General features: G+C 49.4%; 1 protein-coding gene across 6 annotated transcripts in view; it reads left to right on the forward strand.

Annotated features, from left to right (window-relative positions):
- The window catches only part of KDM5B (lysine demethylase 5B), an 897967-nt gene that overhangs the window by 260648 nt on the left and 618418 nt on the right, over window positions 1-18901 (forward strand). For all 6 annotated transcript variants that reach the window (XM_085600396.1, XM_085600377.1, XM_085600387.1 and 3 more), the window contains one exon: window positions 3518-3699. In XM_085600396.1, coding sequence (XP_085456522.1) covers window positions 3518-3699 — 182 coding nt within the window. The remainder of the gene's footprint in view (window positions 1-3517; window positions 3700-18901) is intronic.

Raw genomic sequence — 18901 nt, forward strand, 5'->3', positions numbered from 1 at the left:
GTATTACATACAAAAACAAGGAGCCACACATTCTCTTCAGCTTTCCCAGCTCGCACAGAACATTTGGAGATGGGCCATTCCCCAGAACATATACCTACTTGCAGAACACCTTCAAGGCGTTCACAATCAAATTGCCGATCTGTTAAGTTGACAAACTCAACAGATCCACGAATGGGAACTACATTCCCAAGTGCTACTGCCCTTTTTCCAACAATGGGGCCAACCAGACATAGATCTGTTCGCCACACACGAAAACGCAAAATGCCCAACCATATGCATCTGTTCTTGGCATGTAGAGCTGCAGAGTCCCACACGGCCACCCACCTCTCCGGGACCTGTATCTGTTCCAGCATTGTCTTACTTAGACATCACACATGGACATCTCTCTTTTCTACAAACTCCATCATTTCCCATCATGGCGAAAAACAATCTGAGGATGGAGTTGATGCCCATGCGCACTGTGGTCCAAGGGAGGAGTCACCTATCTCGTGACCAAAGATTTCTTCCGAAGACAACAACAACCTGCAAGCATCCGAGCCCAACACCAGATGGCGATCTACTATCCTAAGTGTGTGGCTCTGCAGCTCTACATGCCAGGAACAGATGCATACTGGTAAGTAACATATTCCATACAGAGGCACTTTCTCACATAACTTACCTGTAATTTTACTAAAACTCCCATACGAAGTATATGTACTGTTTTCTGAAAAGCATTGCATTATCAGTAACTCTACTGTAATCAAAGTACATTTACAATTCAAACTATTTACAAACTTCATTACTACCGTAAAGAATTTATTGCTTGCCAGGCTTGCTTGGTTGTAGAAAATAAACTAACTAAAAGAATATTTTTATACAAAAACAATTGGTCTGAAGTTCAGTCTTTGATTGGGTGAATTAATTTGCTGATTGAGTGTGTACAAAACAAATGCTTAACACTGTCCTCTGAAAGTCTTACTGCTCGACCACACTACCACAAATAGAGAGTGAGTGAGGTGCTATCTACTTTACCTCTGCCTACCTTTTGGGTTCCACTGGACTCTGTGCATACTATACCTCACTTTGGTATAGTATGTACAGAGTTCCTAAAGAGAGTCGTGAGCAGGTAAGAGAGCCAAAGTGACTATTACTACGGAAGTAGTCCAACTGATATTACAAGGGGATAGGGGAATTCCCTAAGCATGGGCATGTATGTAGGACCTTTTAAAGCCCACTTGTCCCCCCCTTTTTGTTAAATAGTATGTACAGAGCCAGCTTCCTACACCGTGTCACAAAGAAACCAACAAGATCGCCAGTACCCTGCTGAACCGCACAACCAGCCCTCATGACCCACCTCTGCACCAGACGCCTCCGGTCCGAGTCCAAATGGCCCACTTGTGCTGAGAAGCTTCCCCAGTGTTTTTGAGCTTGAGTCCATCCTAGAGTGACCGCTCCTGGTCTCCACAACAATGCCTGCTGCCTCAACACGAAGGGTCATTCAACCGCGACCCGCTCCGGTAATACTTCTCCTAAGTACAAACACTCCTCTGCACCCGCAGCCCCTCCGGCCTTGAAGCTCGTCAGACTTTGTCTCCGAGATTCTCAGTACTCCAACTTGGCTCCAGAGCCACCGGTTCCCTTCATCTAGCCACCTGGTCAGAGCCTGCTGCCTTTGTTCAAGATCTTCAATCTCCATTGTTTTGGGCACCCGACGCGGTGTTGGCACTCTGCACCCAGCCGCCTCTGGGCCGCTTAGGCTGTGTTCAGTGCTGCTTCGTGGCCCTCCCAGTGCTGGTCCTGAGCCCCGGACATTTATCCCCAACTCCGATTTTACCTACTTGCGTCCGGCACCTCTTTGCACGCCCCCAGACTCCTTTGACTAACATTGAGCCCCAGTTACTGAACATGACCTCTGCACCCGGCCGCCCTAGTGCCGCTGATTGTGCAGTCTCTACATTTACCTGACCCTTGCCCAGTGTTAGTCCTAAAACCCAGCGACTGGATTGTAAGTCGTGTACTTTCCTGTGAGATTGCATGAGTGCTTTCCTGCCATAGTCTAAACATTGAACTATCCGACTGGTGGAATTTGGCGCCAAACCTTGTCTGCTCCTGTCCCAACATTCGCAATGACCCGACTCGTCCTGCAACTGCGCATCCTCCAAAAGTCTTGGAGGGCCAGCAGCACTTCGCCAAGCTGTCAGCATGTCCCTTGAGGTGGAGGAGCCACTTGCTTTTAGCCACCGACTTGATCATCCGGTTCACAGTTCTGCTGACCAGCAAGTCCACTGTTGCAGCAGTCACGCAGTAAGACGTCACCATGCTCACAGGGGTCAGATCCATCTCCCAACCAAGTATGGAGACGCCAGGAACCGCCCTGCACCAATACTAGAGGTACCGGATCCAGATCTGGTCCCTTGCAGCAACCAACGCTTGTTTGAAGTCAAATCTGGACTTTGACATCACAAAGACCGACCAGCCGACAAGCTAGGTCGGCATCGCAGAGGCCAGCACAGAGAGCGGCCCAGTTGTCCTGTTTTGTCCCCCTTTGCAGGTCTAACCAAGAACCGTGAGTGCCTTTGGCTCACAGGCACCAGCCAATCAAAACCCTCTGCACCCGAGCGGGTCCAAGTACACACTGTGCACCCCACTCCCTTGACTCATGAACTGAGCCCCCTGTTGGGAGCTCCCAGAGTTGTCCTAAAGTCCCCCTCTGCAGCCTGTTTCTAGGTGCCCTCCCACCCCTCCATTGGCTCCGGTGTAGGGCGCAAGGCCACCAACCCATCCAGCACCTCTGCACCCTGACACTCTAAGGCAGATAAACCAGAACTGCTGGCGTTTCTTCTGACTTTTAACCCTATCACCTTAAGTCCTAAAGGGGACCCGCGAGGTTCGTTTGCAAATACCTGTATGCAATATATTTTTCTTTCTCCATAGGAAAACATTACTGCGTAAAAGCACATTTGTGATATTTTTGCTTACCTGTAAAAATTGATAACTAGAAAATACCCAAGTACAACGTTCTTGGTGCTAAGAAAATATATATAAAAATAGCTGTTATTATACTAAATTGGTCTCGAGTTTCTTCTCGAGTGCGTCTCTCATTTATTGACTGTGTGTGTGTACAAAAAATGCTTAACACTACCCTCTTGTTAACCTAAACTGCTTCTCTACACTACAACAAAAGAGAGCATTTGGAATTTTAAATGTAAGCTCTGTAAGGCAATACTGGTTGTCTGGACCTTCTCCAGACAACCAGCCTTGTTTTGATACACTACATAAAAAGGCCGCTTCCTACACACTCTATTATGACTGCCCTCTAAACCATACAAGGCAGCTCAGTACAATGGCAATAATGCACTGTCCAGTCACATTTTATCTCAAAGGGTGCCCTGATTGTGAAAGGGCTACTGGGCGATACAAATCGCAGTAAAGCACTATACAAAGCAAGTAACAATATACTAAAATGTAGTTCCATGCATGTACGTTTTTCATGTGTTTCCTCACTTGGTCTTTGTTATCTTGTGTTTTTATTTTATAGGATTATATTGGTAGTGGGTGGAATTTAAACAATATGCCTGTGATGGACCCATCTGTACTGGCTCACATCACTGCAGACATCTGTGGGATGAAGCTGCCCTGGCTGTATGTGGGCATGTGTTTTTCATCATTCTGCTGGCACATTGAGGATCACTGGAGTTACTCCATCAACTATCTACATTGGTGAGAACAATAATAGTTGTGCCTGTCTGTTTAAAGTCTGTAGCCATGCTGTGGCTACTGTGCACCATGTTTCCCTCCTGATGATGGTTCCTGCTAAGAAAGGTGTAGAACCTAAAATGGCCCTGTTGACATATGCTATCTTGGCTGTTCACTTGCCTATCTCACCGGACTGCTGCAGTCAATTAGACTCTTTGGATTAGTCTCGCACACAAACATTATCCTCTTTGTTTTGTAAACATTTTGGGGACCTGTCCTTGCTGCCCCTAATTTTTCTTGTAACCCATGGAGATGTTGTGTAATTCCCTAAATAGAGAAGGAGGCATACAGTCCGATTCTAAGTCGCTGTGTAATTTTCCTTATGTTGCCTTTGAAACTGTCCTTCCCATTAACACTGTGGTTTTCTAGAAGTGTGACCACTATACAAAGTAAATAATAAATTATGCTTTCTGCTTCTCAATATCCAGGTATGAAATTAACTCCCAGTGCAGTGTCGGTGTGGCATAGCCATCTCTATATATGATCTGCAAAACATCAGGCACTGCTTTAAATGGCATGGACTTGCCAGGTCATTACGGTTGTTCTTTGTGAAACAAGTGAGATTTGTGGACTACATTCCCAGTGGTAAAAGACAACACTTTCTCAGAGTAATTCATAACGGCAGACTGATTTTGTGCAAGATTAGTGCCGCCGCTGACTCTGAAAATTTGGAAGCATGTTGATAGTTCGAGGCATGTGGGCTGCTGAATTCATATCTGTGCATAGATCGCCGCCTAGTGTTGGGTCCGGATGTTTGCACGTTGTTGTCCTGGAAGAGTCTTCGAAGTATCCTTGGATAGGTGACTCCTCCCCTGGACTACAGTGCGCATGGGCATCCTCTCCATCCTCAGATTGTTTTTTTCCGCCATTGGGTTCGGATGTGCTATCTTAGCTCAAGTTAGGAAAATATTTGGTCGAGGCCAAAAGGCCTTTAGTTCGCGTCGGTACTGTTTATCGATCGGGTTTCGATAGCATTTTGTTAGTTTACTAACTTTCAGCACCGACTTCTTTCGCATTTACCTGTCCATCGACTACTTCGACGATGGAATCCAGGACGCCATTCAAAAGGTGTCCGGTATGCAATGCGAAGTACCCACACATCGACGTCCATCCGGTGTGCAACAAATGCCTTTCGCCGGACCACGACGAATCGACATGCATGGCCTGTGCCCGGTTCCGTTCCAAGAAGACTCTAAGGAACCGAAGAGCGGCGAGACTCGAGGCGCGGCACGCGGCACCGGCCCCAACAGACATCTTCGACGAGGCCGACGTCGAAGAACTAGAAGTCATACCCTCCAGTCCCGTTTCCGAACACGACCCCGGATCGGACGAGGGCGACGAGTCACTCTTCCACAGAGGTGAAGACGACACCGAGGTAGGAGACGACGAGGAGGCCTTAGGGGCCGAAGAGAGTAGCTCCAATGATGAACAAGGCCTACCTGTTCAAACCGAAGAAACACCAGCGCCACAGCCTTTGGCTCCGGTCGAGGGATCGCCTTCGGGCCTTACCCGAGACCCATCCCGTAGTTCTTCGGCCCCGCCCTCGGGCCCGGCCTCGGACGTTCAGCGGCAGCCATTGCTGCATAAGCCAGCTGGTTTCCCTACCACAAAACCGAAACCGAAAGCTGCTCCGGTTCATACGAAACCGAAACTGAAAGTGGCGCTGGTCGGATCGAGGCCTTCCACGCCTTCGACGTCAGCGCAACGCGTCGGCACCGACCGCACCAAGAGGGACTTCGGTGCCGAACTGGAATCGGGCGACATCGGAGTCGACAAACGGAAAAAGGCCATCGGCACCGAGAAACCTACTCGGCTGCCGACGCCAACGACACCGACGGCAATACCGCCTGCTTCGCCTCGCGTCGCTCCCTCGACGACGCCGATGCCTCACGTATCGAGGACGTCGACGGTGATCTCCACACCTCGACTCGAGGACCCGCCGGCACCGAAAAAATCCACGCCCGGCTCTACGAACCTGCCCGGTGCCAAAGCCTCAAAGACGCCCCAAGTGCGGCCTGCTGCGACGCAAAGCAACAAAACCACGGCGGCCCTCAAAGACCCGTCGGGTTCCGGCCCGATCGGAGCTCCAGCAACCTCTACGGGGCCAGCCAACATTACCTTCGGCTTGCCTCCGTCAACAATCCCGAAGATGTTCCAACTCAGGACACGGGTTACCCAGCCTCCGGTTCCACCGGACGAGACGTCTCCGTCACGTGTCATCGACGCCGACACTGGCAGGCTGATTCTCCACGACCGAAGGATAACTTCGGAACCGCCATTGGACCCTTTCAGGATCCCACTAAAAAGGAAGCTGCCTGTGGAATCAGAACCTCTCCTTTATGAACCGTTCCATTCCTCCTACCAGGATCCACACCGGTTCTCCCCCACACGCTCCGACACGGATGCATTGGAGGACTACATGGATGACCAAGCACCCTACCATGTAGACACAGACCCTGATGACCAGCAGGACCCTGATCAAACTTGGGGCGACCCTGCAGACCCCAGTGCACCTCTCGATACACAGGACCCACAACTCTATGGGGCAAAAACATCTCCCACGGAGGATACTGCGGCGTTCAACGCTCTTATTGAACGTGCTGCAAATAACCATGGGGTACAGCTTCACTCAGATACCATCGAGGATGACTTTCTAATGGACACTTTTGCATCCTCAGAAAGACATGTAAAAACTCTGCCAATGCTGAAGGGGGTCCTCAAACCAGCTAAGGACATTTTCAAGGAACCCACCAGGGCACGAGTGATAAACCCCAGGATTGATAAAAAATACAGATCAGCACCTGGGGATCCTACTTACATCAAAGGACAATTACCACTCGACTCCATCGTCGTAGCGAATGCTCGCAAGAGGGCACACTCGCAAACGACAGGTGACGCTCCTCCCCCGGACAAAGAGTCCAAGGTGCTAGAGACCTCCGGCAAGCGAGTTGCCGCCCAGGCTGCCAACATATGGCGCATAGCCAACACTCAAGCGCTCCTCGCTCGCTACGATAGAGCGCACTATGACACATTGGAGCAACTACTCCAACATCTCCCTGACCAGTTCAAAGAAGGTGCAGAAATTCTTATCAGAGAGGGACAGCTACTCACAAATGCTTCCATCAAATGTGCACTAGATGCTGCAGACACGGCTGCCAGGGCCATAAACACAAGCGTCATGCTGCGACGACATGCCTGGCTACGAATCTCAGGATTCAAGCCTGAGGTACAAAACAACATACTGAACCAGCCCGTCAACCCCGACTATTTATTCGGCCCAGAGGTTGACACCACCCTCGAAAAGATAAAAAAGGACACGGACACTGCAAAGTCCATGGGCGCCCTCCAAACTCAGTCCTTTCGGAGCGGCTCCTTTCGTCGCCCCGGAAACAAGGGGGCAGGTAGAGGACAGGGGTCACAACAAACGTATAACAAAGGCAATACACAGACCACCTACGATAAAAACACCCGAGGTGGATATCGTGGCTCCAGTACAAAGGGCAGAGGACGTGGCTACGGCAACACCAGGTCCTCCCCCAAGAACAAGCAGTGACGCCCTCTTCCTTCCTCCCGACCACATAACACCTGTCGGGGGAAGACTACAAAGGTTCCTGTCCATGTGGAACTCCATCACCACGGACAGGTGGGTCAAAGATATTGTAAAATACGGTTACTGTCTGGAGTTATCCTCCACTCCACCCACAATACCACCAAGAAACCGTCCTATGTCCTCAGAGCACTTAACGCTCTTACAGCAAGAGGTGCAAAGTATGCTTCTAAAAGGCGCTATAGAGGTCGTCCCCATCCACGAGCAGGGTACGGGGGTTTACTCCCTCTACTTTTTAATTCCAAAGAAGGACGGGTCGCTCAGGCCTATATTAGACCTGAGACCCCTGAACCAGTACATTCTTTCAGAGCACTTTCACATGCTCACCCTACAGCAAGTCCTTCCGCTTCTCAAGCAGGGAGACTTCCTAGCCTCACTGGACCTCAAGGATGCGTACTTTCACATACCCATCCACCCCTCACACAAAAAATACCTCAGGTTCACTGTTCAGGGGCAGCACTATCAGTTAAAAGTCCTTCCCTTCGGCGTGACAACAGCGCCCAGGGTTTTCACGAAGTGCCTAGCTACGGTGGCAGCACATCTACGGAGGCAGCACATACACGTCTACCCCTACCTAGACGGCCCAGCAATGTGCAAGCCACATGTCCCGCACCATTCACCGCACCATTCACCTTCTTCACAGTCTGGGATTCTCACTAAATTACCCAAAGTCACATCTCCAGCCCGCACACGTACAACAGTACCTAGGTGCGACTATAGACACTCTGGCGGCCACAGCTCAGCCAAATTTAGTGAGGATCAACAGCATACAACTGCTGATCTCCAAGTTCAAACCCAATCACTCGCTTCCAGCGCGAGTGTTTATGCAGTTGATAGGCATGATGGCCTCCTGCATCTTCATAGTCCCGCACGCGAGGTTACATATGCGCCCACTTCAGGAGTGCCTAGCACGTCAGTGGAATCAGGCTCAAGGACAGTTGAAAGACCTAGTGTTGGTGAGCGGTCGGGCATACAACTCTCTGCATTGGTGGAATCCACAAAACCTTTGCAAGGGCCGACCGTTCCAAGAGCCTGTTCCGCAAATAGTACTGACAGCGGACGCGTCTCTCCAGGGATGGGGAGCTCATGTACTCCACTACACAGTGCAGGGACTATGGACGACACAACAGAAGAAGATGCACATCAACCTTCTGGAACTGATGGCAATCTTCCTGGCCATGAAGGCATTCAAAGTACATCTGTGCAACAAAGTCGTGTTGATCCGGACGGACAACATGACTGCCATGTACTACATACAGAAGCAGGGAGGGACACACTCTCCACAGTTGTCTCATCTGGCTCAGAGCATGTGGAAGTGGGCCATTCAGAGGAACATGTTCCTCATGGCGGAACACCTCCCTGGCAAGGACAACCAGATGGCGGATCTGCTCAGCAGACACAGCCACCAGATGCACGAGTGGGAGTTACACCCATCAGTACTCCAACCGTACTTCCAGCAGTGGGGTCATCCAGAAATAGACCTATTCGCGACAAGCGAAAACGCAAAATGCCAAAGCTTCGCCGCCAGATTCCCACATCCGCAGTCGCAGGGCAATGCGATATGGATGAACTGGTCCGGCAGATTTGCGTACGCTTTTCCCCCAGCGCCGCTGATACCGCTGGTGGCTCGCAAACTACGACAACACTCCCTGACACTCGTCCTAGTTGCTCCCACGTGGGCACGCCAGCCGTGGTACACCACCTTCCTCGAACTTTCCGTGGTGCCGCATCAAAGGCTGCGGATCAAACCCGCGCATTTGACGCAGAACCATGGAGAGGTTCAGCACCCAGATCCGCAACAGCTGAACCTGGCGATCTGGCTCCTGAAGTCCTAGAGTTTGGCTATCTCAACCTGCCACCTGACTGTATGGACATCATCAAGGAGGCCAGGAGACCCACTACCAGGGCTTGCTATGCAGCCAAATGGAAAAGGTTCGTCATTTATTGCGGTAATAATGACATCAACCCGCTGGACGCATCCATCCACAACATCATCTGTTACCTCTTACACCTATACCGATGCAATCTGGCGTACACCTCTATACGTGTCCATTTGACCGCAATATCAGCCTATCTGCAAACCAGGCAGCACCTCTCTCTATTCAGAGTGCCTGCCATCAAAGCATTCTTGGAAGGGCTCAAACGAGTCATTCCACCTAGTCACCCACCGGCTCCAATGTGGAACCTCAACTTGGTCCTCACACGCCTGATGGGTCCACCCTTTGAACCTCTACACTCCTGCGAGATTCAATTCCTTACCTGGAAAGTGGCCTTCCTAGTAGCGATCACTTCCCTACGAAGAGTTAGTGAACTCCAGGCACTAACCGTTCAAGAGCCATTTATTCAGGTTCACGCCAACAGGGTCGTACTACGTACCAACCCCAAATTCATGCCCAAGGTAATATCGCAGTTCCACATGAATCAGACTATTGAACTGCCCGTTTTCTTCCAAAACCCACAAACTGTTGCAGAAAGGGCACTACATACACTAGATGTACGGAGGGCCCTCATGTACTACATCGACAGGACTAAACCATTCAGGAAGACAAAACAACTGTTCGTTGCCTTTGCCCCACACCACAAAGGTAACGCCATCTCCAAAGCAGGGATAGCCAGATGGATAGTTAAGTGTATTCAAATCTGTTATCAAAAGGCAAAACGCACATTAACTATTCCACCACGAGCCCACTCAACACGTAAGTTGGGGGCTTCCATGGCCTTCCTAGGAAATATTCCCCTGCATGATATATGCAGAGCAGCCACATGGTCCACTACACACACATTTACAAAACACTATTGTGTAGATGTGCAGTCAAAACAGCAGGCAGCTGTAGGACAGGCTGTTCTCAAGACGCTTTTTCAGACCGCTGCAGCTGTCACGGGTAGCCGCCGCTAATAGAGGGCACTGCTCTGTATTCTATGCACAGATATGAATTCAGCAGCCCACATGCCTCGAACTGAATATGCTACTTACCAGTATGCATCTGTTCTTGGCATGTAGGGCTGCTGCCATTCATATCGCCCTCCCTCCTCCCCGGCGCCTGTCGCAGCTGCAGCTCTCAGAATTACTGCAAGCATGGTCATCACTTTCTGTATCTACTCCATCACTGCCACAATGGCGAAAAACAATCTGAGGATGGAGAGGATGCCCATGCGCACTGTAGTCCAGGGGAGGAGTCACCTATCCAAGGATACTTCGAAGACTCTTGCAGGACAACAACGTGCAAACATCCGGACCCAACACTAGGCGGCGATCTATGCACAGATATGAATGTCAGCAGCCCTACATGCCAAGAACAGATGCATACTGGTAAGTAGCATATTCATTACATGTAGAAGTCCGTGTGGCTTAAAATGTAAACCAAATACAAAGCTTAAAACTTTGAAAATCTCAGCAGGACTTCATGGAGGACCATTGGGAGTCCATCATGAGGGAATTGGTGTAGGAAAGGGCCCTTTTTTGCATGGTTGCCCCCCAGTTTTTGCCTGATATTGATGCTTTTTGACTACGTGTGAACCAGGTACCCAGGGACTATGTTCTTTCCATAAAACTGTACTGTTGCAAACCCAATTGGCAACTCTCTGGCCACATGTAAGTCCGTTGTAAAAGGTACCATAGGTACCAAGGGCACTGTTACCAGGGTAGACCTCGAAGGCCTGCAGCACATATTGTGGCCACCCTTAGAGGTTCTGTACCTTACCACACACTGTGAGAAAGTGCCCTCTTTCTGCATGGTTTCCCCACTTTCTGCTGAACTGCTGATGTACTTTGATTGAGTGTGCCCTAGGCTCCTGCCAATCAGGTACCCAGAGCCTATGTTCTTTCCCTAAAACTGCATTGAAGACCAAACCCAATTGGCACTCTCTGGCCACAGGTCAGTCCCTGGTAAATGGTACCACAGGTACCCAGGGCATTGTGACCAGGGAAGGCCTCTAAGGGCTGCAGCACGTTTTGTGCCACCCTTCGAGGCCCTGTCCCTTTACACTCGCAAACTGCCTTTGCAGGCTGCGTGTTTTGGTGCAGAACAAAGTGAAGAGTTGACATGGCACACATCCTTGTGTGCCATGCCTACAATCCACTGCCCTGGCATAGATCAGCCACCCCTCTAGCTGGGTGCACTATACCAGTGGTGAGGGTACAGGTGCATGAGCTCTGTACCCCAGTGAGTGCCAATTGGGTTTTGTTTTCAATGCAGTTTTAGGGAAAAAACATAGGCCCTGGGTACCTGTTTGGCAGGAGTCCATGGCACACTCAGTCGAAGTACATCAGCAGTTTAGCGAAAAGTTGGGGCAACCATGCAAAAAGAGGGCACTTTCTTACAATGTCCCAGTGTGGTATCCAGGCATACCACACTGAGTAATAAAAGTAATCTGAAAAGTAAGATAACAAATACTCACAAAGTAATTATAAAGTAACTGTACAATAGTTGCAACTGTTTTTTTTTTTAACTGTATTCAACTGCATTATTTTTGCAAAGTACTACTACACTTACCTGTACCAGGATCTAATTGGTTCTAGAAATGAAATACGACTAAATGATATGTTCGAGGCATGTGAGCTGTAGTGCACATGCTTATGCATAGATTGCCATCTAGTGTTGGGTCCTGGTGTTTGCTCTTTGTTTTTCTTCGGCGAAGTCTTCCTAGTCACAAGGTAGGTGACTCCTCCTTTCGGTGATGCGCATGGTCATCGACTCCATCTTCAGATTGTTTTTTTTTCCGCCAACCGGTTCGGATGTGACTTGCTACGCTCCGGTTCGACGCCGATCCTTCGGTTCCTCTCGGCGCGTACAACATTCACCCTCGACGGTATTGTTTCCGATTGCGTTCCCCTTTCTTCGTGGATTGCGTTACTGCTAAAAGCTAATTTTGATCGGAGAGCTCGTGGTAGGCCGTCTGGCCTAGCCCCAGGTTCGACTTGCAGTTGACGAAACGAACTCCCTTTAAGTTCTGCCCTCGGTGCCACGCGAAATACCTGCGCACCGAATCACACGCTGTCTGCAATCTGTGTTTGTCACTGGAACACAGTGAACAGGACTCCGAAGCGTGCCAAGCTTTCCGCTCCAAAAAGACTCTTCGTGACCGTCGGGCCTAACGACGCGACATGCAGAGCCAGTATACAGGCTCCATTTCAGCCCTGAATCGGAGGAAGAAGAAGCCGGCGACCCCATCCGAGCCAATGAGAAACAGGAAGAAATCTCCCTTTTCTCTGACCAGGATGAAGCTATCCCGCATGGAAAACGTACTATAAGTACAGTCCCTTCCTGGCCCCAACTTCCAGTTCCAGCCAAAAAAGGCTCCCAACCAACCTGCGCCCTCGGGCCCCGGTCCGCATCGAGATCACTCTTCCGACTCCATTCCTCCAGGCTCGGATTCGAAGCCTACCAAAAAGCCTCCGGCTCAGAAAAGCCCCATACCAAATCGGGCACCGACCCAAAGCCTTCGGGGTCGAAGACAAAGTCTGGCACCGAACATCACCACTTGGTACCGAAAACAACCTCTGATCCGAAAACTCCAACTGAAAAACCATCGGCACTGAAACCTTCGGCGCCGAAACAGACAGACTCCAAAATCTCCTAAAAAGCATGCTTTCAGTGGTCTGCTCGATAAACCGGATCTGAAACAGAAAATTCTGGATATACATCCAAAAACTGGACATATTACCACCAAAGTGACTTTAGAGAGGGGTGCTACTACAGAAGAGGAATACCACATTCCATTAAAGAAGAGAACTGTTGGGACAAATCCTTTCCGTCCTCCTCCACCACCTTTACCCCAGTCTCTGCCTGTGCCATCTTCACCTGAGCACTCACCACCACATACACCTGACAATCGGGGTGATGGGGATGGGGGGGGATGATAATGACAATCAGCCCGGACCTACAGATGAGTGGGATGACTAGAACTCTGACTCGCCTACTGACAACGATCCGGACCTATATCCTGCCAGGCCCTCCCCGCCAGATGACTGTGTAGGCTATATTGAACTACTAGGCATGGCTGCTAATTATCATGGGGTCCAACTCCATAAAGAATCCCTTGAAGAGGACTTCCTTTTTGAGACATTAAATAGCCCACAGAAATCTACACACATGTTGCCCATGTTGAAAGGAATGACCAGACATGTAGACGACATCTTTAAGGATCCTGTCAGAGCACATATCCTTAATCCTAGGGTAGATAAGAAATACAAACCTGCCCCATCAGATCCAGTCTACGTAAGAGGACATCTACCCTTAGACTCATTAGTAGTTTCTAATGCACGCATAAGGGCAAACTTCCAGACTCCTGGAGATGCACCACCCCCAGATGAGGAGTCAAAACTCCTTGATACTTCAGGGAAAAGGATAGCCTCCCAGGCAGATAACTTCTGGCGTATATGTAACACTTAAGCGTTGCTAGCTAGATATGACCACACGCACTGGGATGAAATGGAACAACTCATTCAATTTCTACCCCAAGAACACAGATCTAAAGCGCAAGACCTGGTACGTGAGGGACAATTAATTTCTAATAATCAAATTAGATGTTCCCTAGATGCTGCTGATACATCTGCCAGAGCGGTGAACACTAGTGTTCTTTAAGAAGGCATGACTGGCTGCTCATATCAGGGTTTAAACCGGAGGTTCAGACCTCCATACTAAACATGCCTTTTGATATGGAACACCTTTTTGGGCCGGTGGTAGACTCTTCACTTGACAAAATGAAGAAGGATACGCAAGTGGCTAAATCCATGGCAGCCCTTCAGTCTCCACTAGGCTGTGGTTCCTTTTGGCGCTCCTTTTATCAAGCAGGGTCCAAAACTACTTCCACGGACACTGCGTCCACCTACAAGGGCAATAACCAACCCTCGGGTTCCAAAACCTTCTTTAGGGGCAATTACAGAGGAAACAATGGCAAGGGCAAGGGTAGAGGTTCCAATACATGTACTTCTCCCTCCAATACAAAGCAGTGACTTGGCCATAGTTCTCCCCCTGACCATTTAAAACCTGTGGGGGGGCGACTGTCACAATTTCTACCAAAGTGACCGGCAATAACAACAGACAAGTGGGTTCTCCAAATTATCCATTCTGGTTACTGCCTGGACTTCATCAACACTCCTCAAAACATTCCCCCAAAGTCGCACAAACTTTCACCGGATCACCTATACCTTCTCAAACAAGAGGCACAATCCCTACTACTAAAACAAGCTATAGAGCCTGTACCACCACAACATCAAGGGTCTGGCGTCTACTCCTTTTACTTCCTAATTCCCAAAAAGGACGGCTCTCTCAGACCCATATTAGATCTCAGAGAACTAAATGTTTACATGCAGTCAGACCATTTCCACATGGTAACACTTCAACAGGTACTACCTCTTTTGCAAAAGGGTGACTTTCTTTCTCTTCTAGATTTAAAGGATGCCTAGTTTCATATTCCAATCCATCCGGCTCACCACAAATTTCTAAGGTTTGTGGTAGCAGGTCAACAGTACCAATTCAAAGTCCTCCCATTTGGAGTCACAACTGCCCCCAGAGTCATCACGAAATGTCTGACGATATTAGCAGCGCATCTCAGAAGACAAAGCATACATGTCTTCCCCTATCTGGACTACTGGCTCATCATAGCCAGCACCTACCAACAATGCCGCAAGCACACTTCCGTAACCATTCATCTGCTTCACCAGCTAGGTTTGTCAGTCAATGTGCTAAAATCACATCTTCAGCCAAACAAAATTCAGAATTACCTAGGAGCCACTCTGGCTACTCAAAGGGCTCTAGCGTTTTCCAATGCAGCCAGAATTCGAAACATTCAGGCACTAATTCTAAAATTTCAAGCCACTCAATCACTTCCACCTCGAGTGTTTATGCAACTGTTGGGAATGATGACATCTTGAATCATGATCGTTCCCCACGCCAGATTACACATGCGTCCACTTCAAGAATGCTTAGCCAGTCTGTGGAACCAGTCACACGGTCTATTAACCGATCTAGTGTTGGTAAACGGCCGTACTCCTTGCTCTCTGCAGTGGTGGAACACCCAAAATCTGTCAAAAGGACGGCCGTTCATAGACCTGGTTCCACAGACCGTATTAACAGCGGACGCGTCTCTCACTGGCTTGGGAGCTCATCTTCAACAACACACAGTGCAACGGCTGTGGAGCCACTAGCAAAAGTTACTCCACATCAATCATTTAGAGCTCATGGCAATCTTTCTAGCTCTCGATGCCTTTCAAGATCACCTGTCTGGCAAAGCTGTGTTAGTCCGAACCGACAACATGACCGCTATGTATTACATACAAAAACGGGGGGACACACTCTCCTCAACTGTCCCACTTAGCCCAAGACATCTGGAGGTGGGCTATTTACCACAACATTTATCTCCTAGCGGAACACCTCCCAGCATTCAACAATCAGATTACGGACCTCCTCAGCAGGCAGAGGTATCAGATATACGAGTGGGAACTTCGCCCTCAAGTTCTCCACCTATACTTCCAAGCCTGGGGAGTCCCTCACATAGACCTGTTCGCAACACCTGAAAACGCAAAATGCCAAAGCTTCGCCTCCAGGTATCCACACCTGTTGTCCAAAGGCAATGCTCTATGGATGAACTGGTCGGAGATATTTGCCTACGCTTTTCCGCCTCTCCCACTCATTCCATCAGTGGTTCGGAAACTCAGGTAAACATCCCTCACACTAATACTGGTGGCTCCAACGTGGGCACGTCAACCCTGGTTTACAACCCTGTTGGAACTCTCTCTGGTACCACACCAAAAATTACATTTAACTCCCAGTCTCCTCACACAGAGCCATGGAGAAATCAATCACCCAGATCCCAAACAATTGAACCTCGCGATCTGGCTCCTGAAGTCATAGAGTTTGGTTATCTGAACCTTCCACCAGACTGTATGAACATTATCAAGGAAGCTAGAAAGCCTACCACAAGAGCTTTCTATGCAGCCAAATGGAAGCGATTTGTTATCTATTGCAAAAACATCAACCCTCTGGATGCTTCCATAAAAAACATTATCTGCTACCTGTTCTACTTACAGCAGTCGTCATTGGCCTATACATCCATTAGACTGCATCTCCCTGCAATTGCAGCCTATCTTCAAAATAGGCAACATTTATAGCTCTTCAGAGTGCCTGTAATCAAAGCATTTATGGAAGGACTGAAAAGAGTTATACCACCAAGACTTCCACCTGCCCCAGTGTGGAATCTTAATATAGTCCTCACAAGGTTAATGGGCCCACCATTTGAACCCATGCACAAATCTGAGATACAGTTCCTTACTTGGAAAACGGCTTTCCTCCTTGCAGTCACTTTATTGAGGAGAGGGGTTGAACTTCAGGTACTAACAATAGAAGAACCCTTTTTTTCAGCTACACAAAGACAAAGTAGTTTTGCAGCGTGAATCTTTCTGGATTCACTATGCTGTGCATTTACCGCGGTCTGGTGGTTGGGTCCGGAATCGTAGTCTTTCTTTTGTCTTTAATTTTTTTATTTTTGTAGCCCAGGTGGGCGTCGACGTCCCACCATTTGGTGTACTTCTCGGGACGTTGGCATTTGTTCGTGCAGAAGTCCCACCTTGGGGCGCCATCTTCAGATTCTTTTTTCCGCCGTTGGGTCTGGATCGTCACCGAGAAGCTCCAGAGTTTAACGAAGAAAGAAGAAGAGCACGAGTTTCATCGAAGGAAAATTAAAGGAGACTACAGACAGGAAGAACATCGAGCCGGGACGATGAAGGAGGAGAACCTCGAGATATTCGACGTCCAACGGAGAATGCGCACTCAGGGACACTGAGCACAGGAATGGACAAAACACCTTTTAAATTCTGCCGTAACTGCCACCAAAAATACGCGCAGAAGGACCAACATCCGGTCTGCAACCTTTGCCTGCCAGTCGACCACAAGAGCAAAGACTGCAACGCCTGCTGCGCCTTCACACCGAAGACACTCAGGTTGAGAGAGAGGCAGAGGAGAGCCAACTACAACATGGAAGGCAAGGGTAAGGCCCCGTCTCTGTACGACCTGGGCCTCTCCACCGACGATGAAGACCACGTCGCTGAGGGACCTGATGACTTCACGGTCGCAGAGACCGATAAGAAGACTTCTGACAAGGTAGGAGAGACGTTGAGCACTAAAACCCCGAAAGGGCCCTGAAAAACAGAGACTGACTCTCGAAAACCAGAGTCTAAGGCCTCGAAAGGAACACCGGCGCTGAAAAGTTTGACGACCGCGAGTGGATCCAAGGACGAAAGGCCCAGTGGATCCTTCGAGAAGGACTCCCAGGTGCCGAAGGCTGTCAAAAAACAAAGTTCGTCGAAACAGGCCTACGAGGTTGGGCATTCGACGACGAAGGACAAGGTCGCGTCGACGCAAGTTCCGTTGAAAAGGCCAGCCCTCGACGACGAACATGCCTCCGAAATGGAGAAGAAAAAGAGAAGGCTCGAGGCGGAGATGGAGAGCGTCCTTCAAAGGAAGAAGGAGTTCGACGAGAAGATGAAGAAATTCACAATCCCAACGAAACCACCGACGGTTATCGTCGAGGTCGAAGAGCAGGACGAGTTCGACGCTGAAGAGCAGTCGAAAACTCCCGAAGAAGAGGAAGATGATCTCTCCTATGAGGGAGAAGAAGAGGAGGAACAGCAATCTAACTACGGCTCGGCGCCGTCGACGACGCAAGACCTGGAATGGCAGGACCTCGACGCCGAAAATCCAGAAGAGCCCGTGGAGACTTATCCTTCGAGGCCTTCGCCGCCAGATGATATTGGGGCTTACAACATGGTCGTGAAGAGCGCGGCTACAGCTTTTGGCGTGAAACTAGAGGTGGAAAAACCGAAAGCGAACTTTTTACTCGAGACACTGCTCCCCATCCAAAATAGGAGCCAGTTCCTCCCCATGCTTCAGAGTGTCATGAACCAGGGGGAAGGAGGCGTTCAAGGACCCTGCAACATGCAGATCCATCACACCAAGAACGGAGAAAAAATATAAACATTCCTCTCAGGACCCTCCATACATCAAGGGATCTGTCACAGCAGACTCCATTATCGCATCTACAGCCAGAAAAAGGGCCAATGTTCCGGCAACCTCTGGACCACCTCCTGACAAGGAGAGCAGAAGGATGGACCTCACTGGCAGAAAAATAGAGAGAAACGCCGCAATGCACTGGCGCATGTCGAACTCAATGCACTACTGAACAGGCACCAGTACCAACATTGGGACGAAATGGGGGACCTAATCAAGCATCTCCCCGAGCAATACCAACAAAGAGCTTCGCATCTAGTGGAAGAGGGGAAGAATATAGCAAATTCATGCCTTAAAACAGCATTGGACGGGGCAGAGACATCAAGCAGACTGATGGCAATAGGAATCACTGAAAGGAGACAGGCCTGGCTCAGAATTTCAGGATTCAAGCAAGAGGTACAGAACAACATCCTGAACACCCCTTTCAACGGAAAAACGCTGTTCGGGGCACCAGTCGATGAGAAACTCACCCAACTCAAAAAAGAGAATGAGACGGCGAGGTCCATGGGGGCCCTGCAATTCAGAGGGATGAGAAGAGGTACCCCGACACGGA

Source organism: Triturus cristatus, chromosome 1_2, assembly GCF_964204655.1.
Source record: "Triturus cristatus chromosome 1_2, aTriCri1.1, whole genome shotgun sequence".
NCBI lineage: Eukaryota > Metazoa > Chordata > Amphibia > Caudata > Salamandridae > Triturus > Triturus cristatus.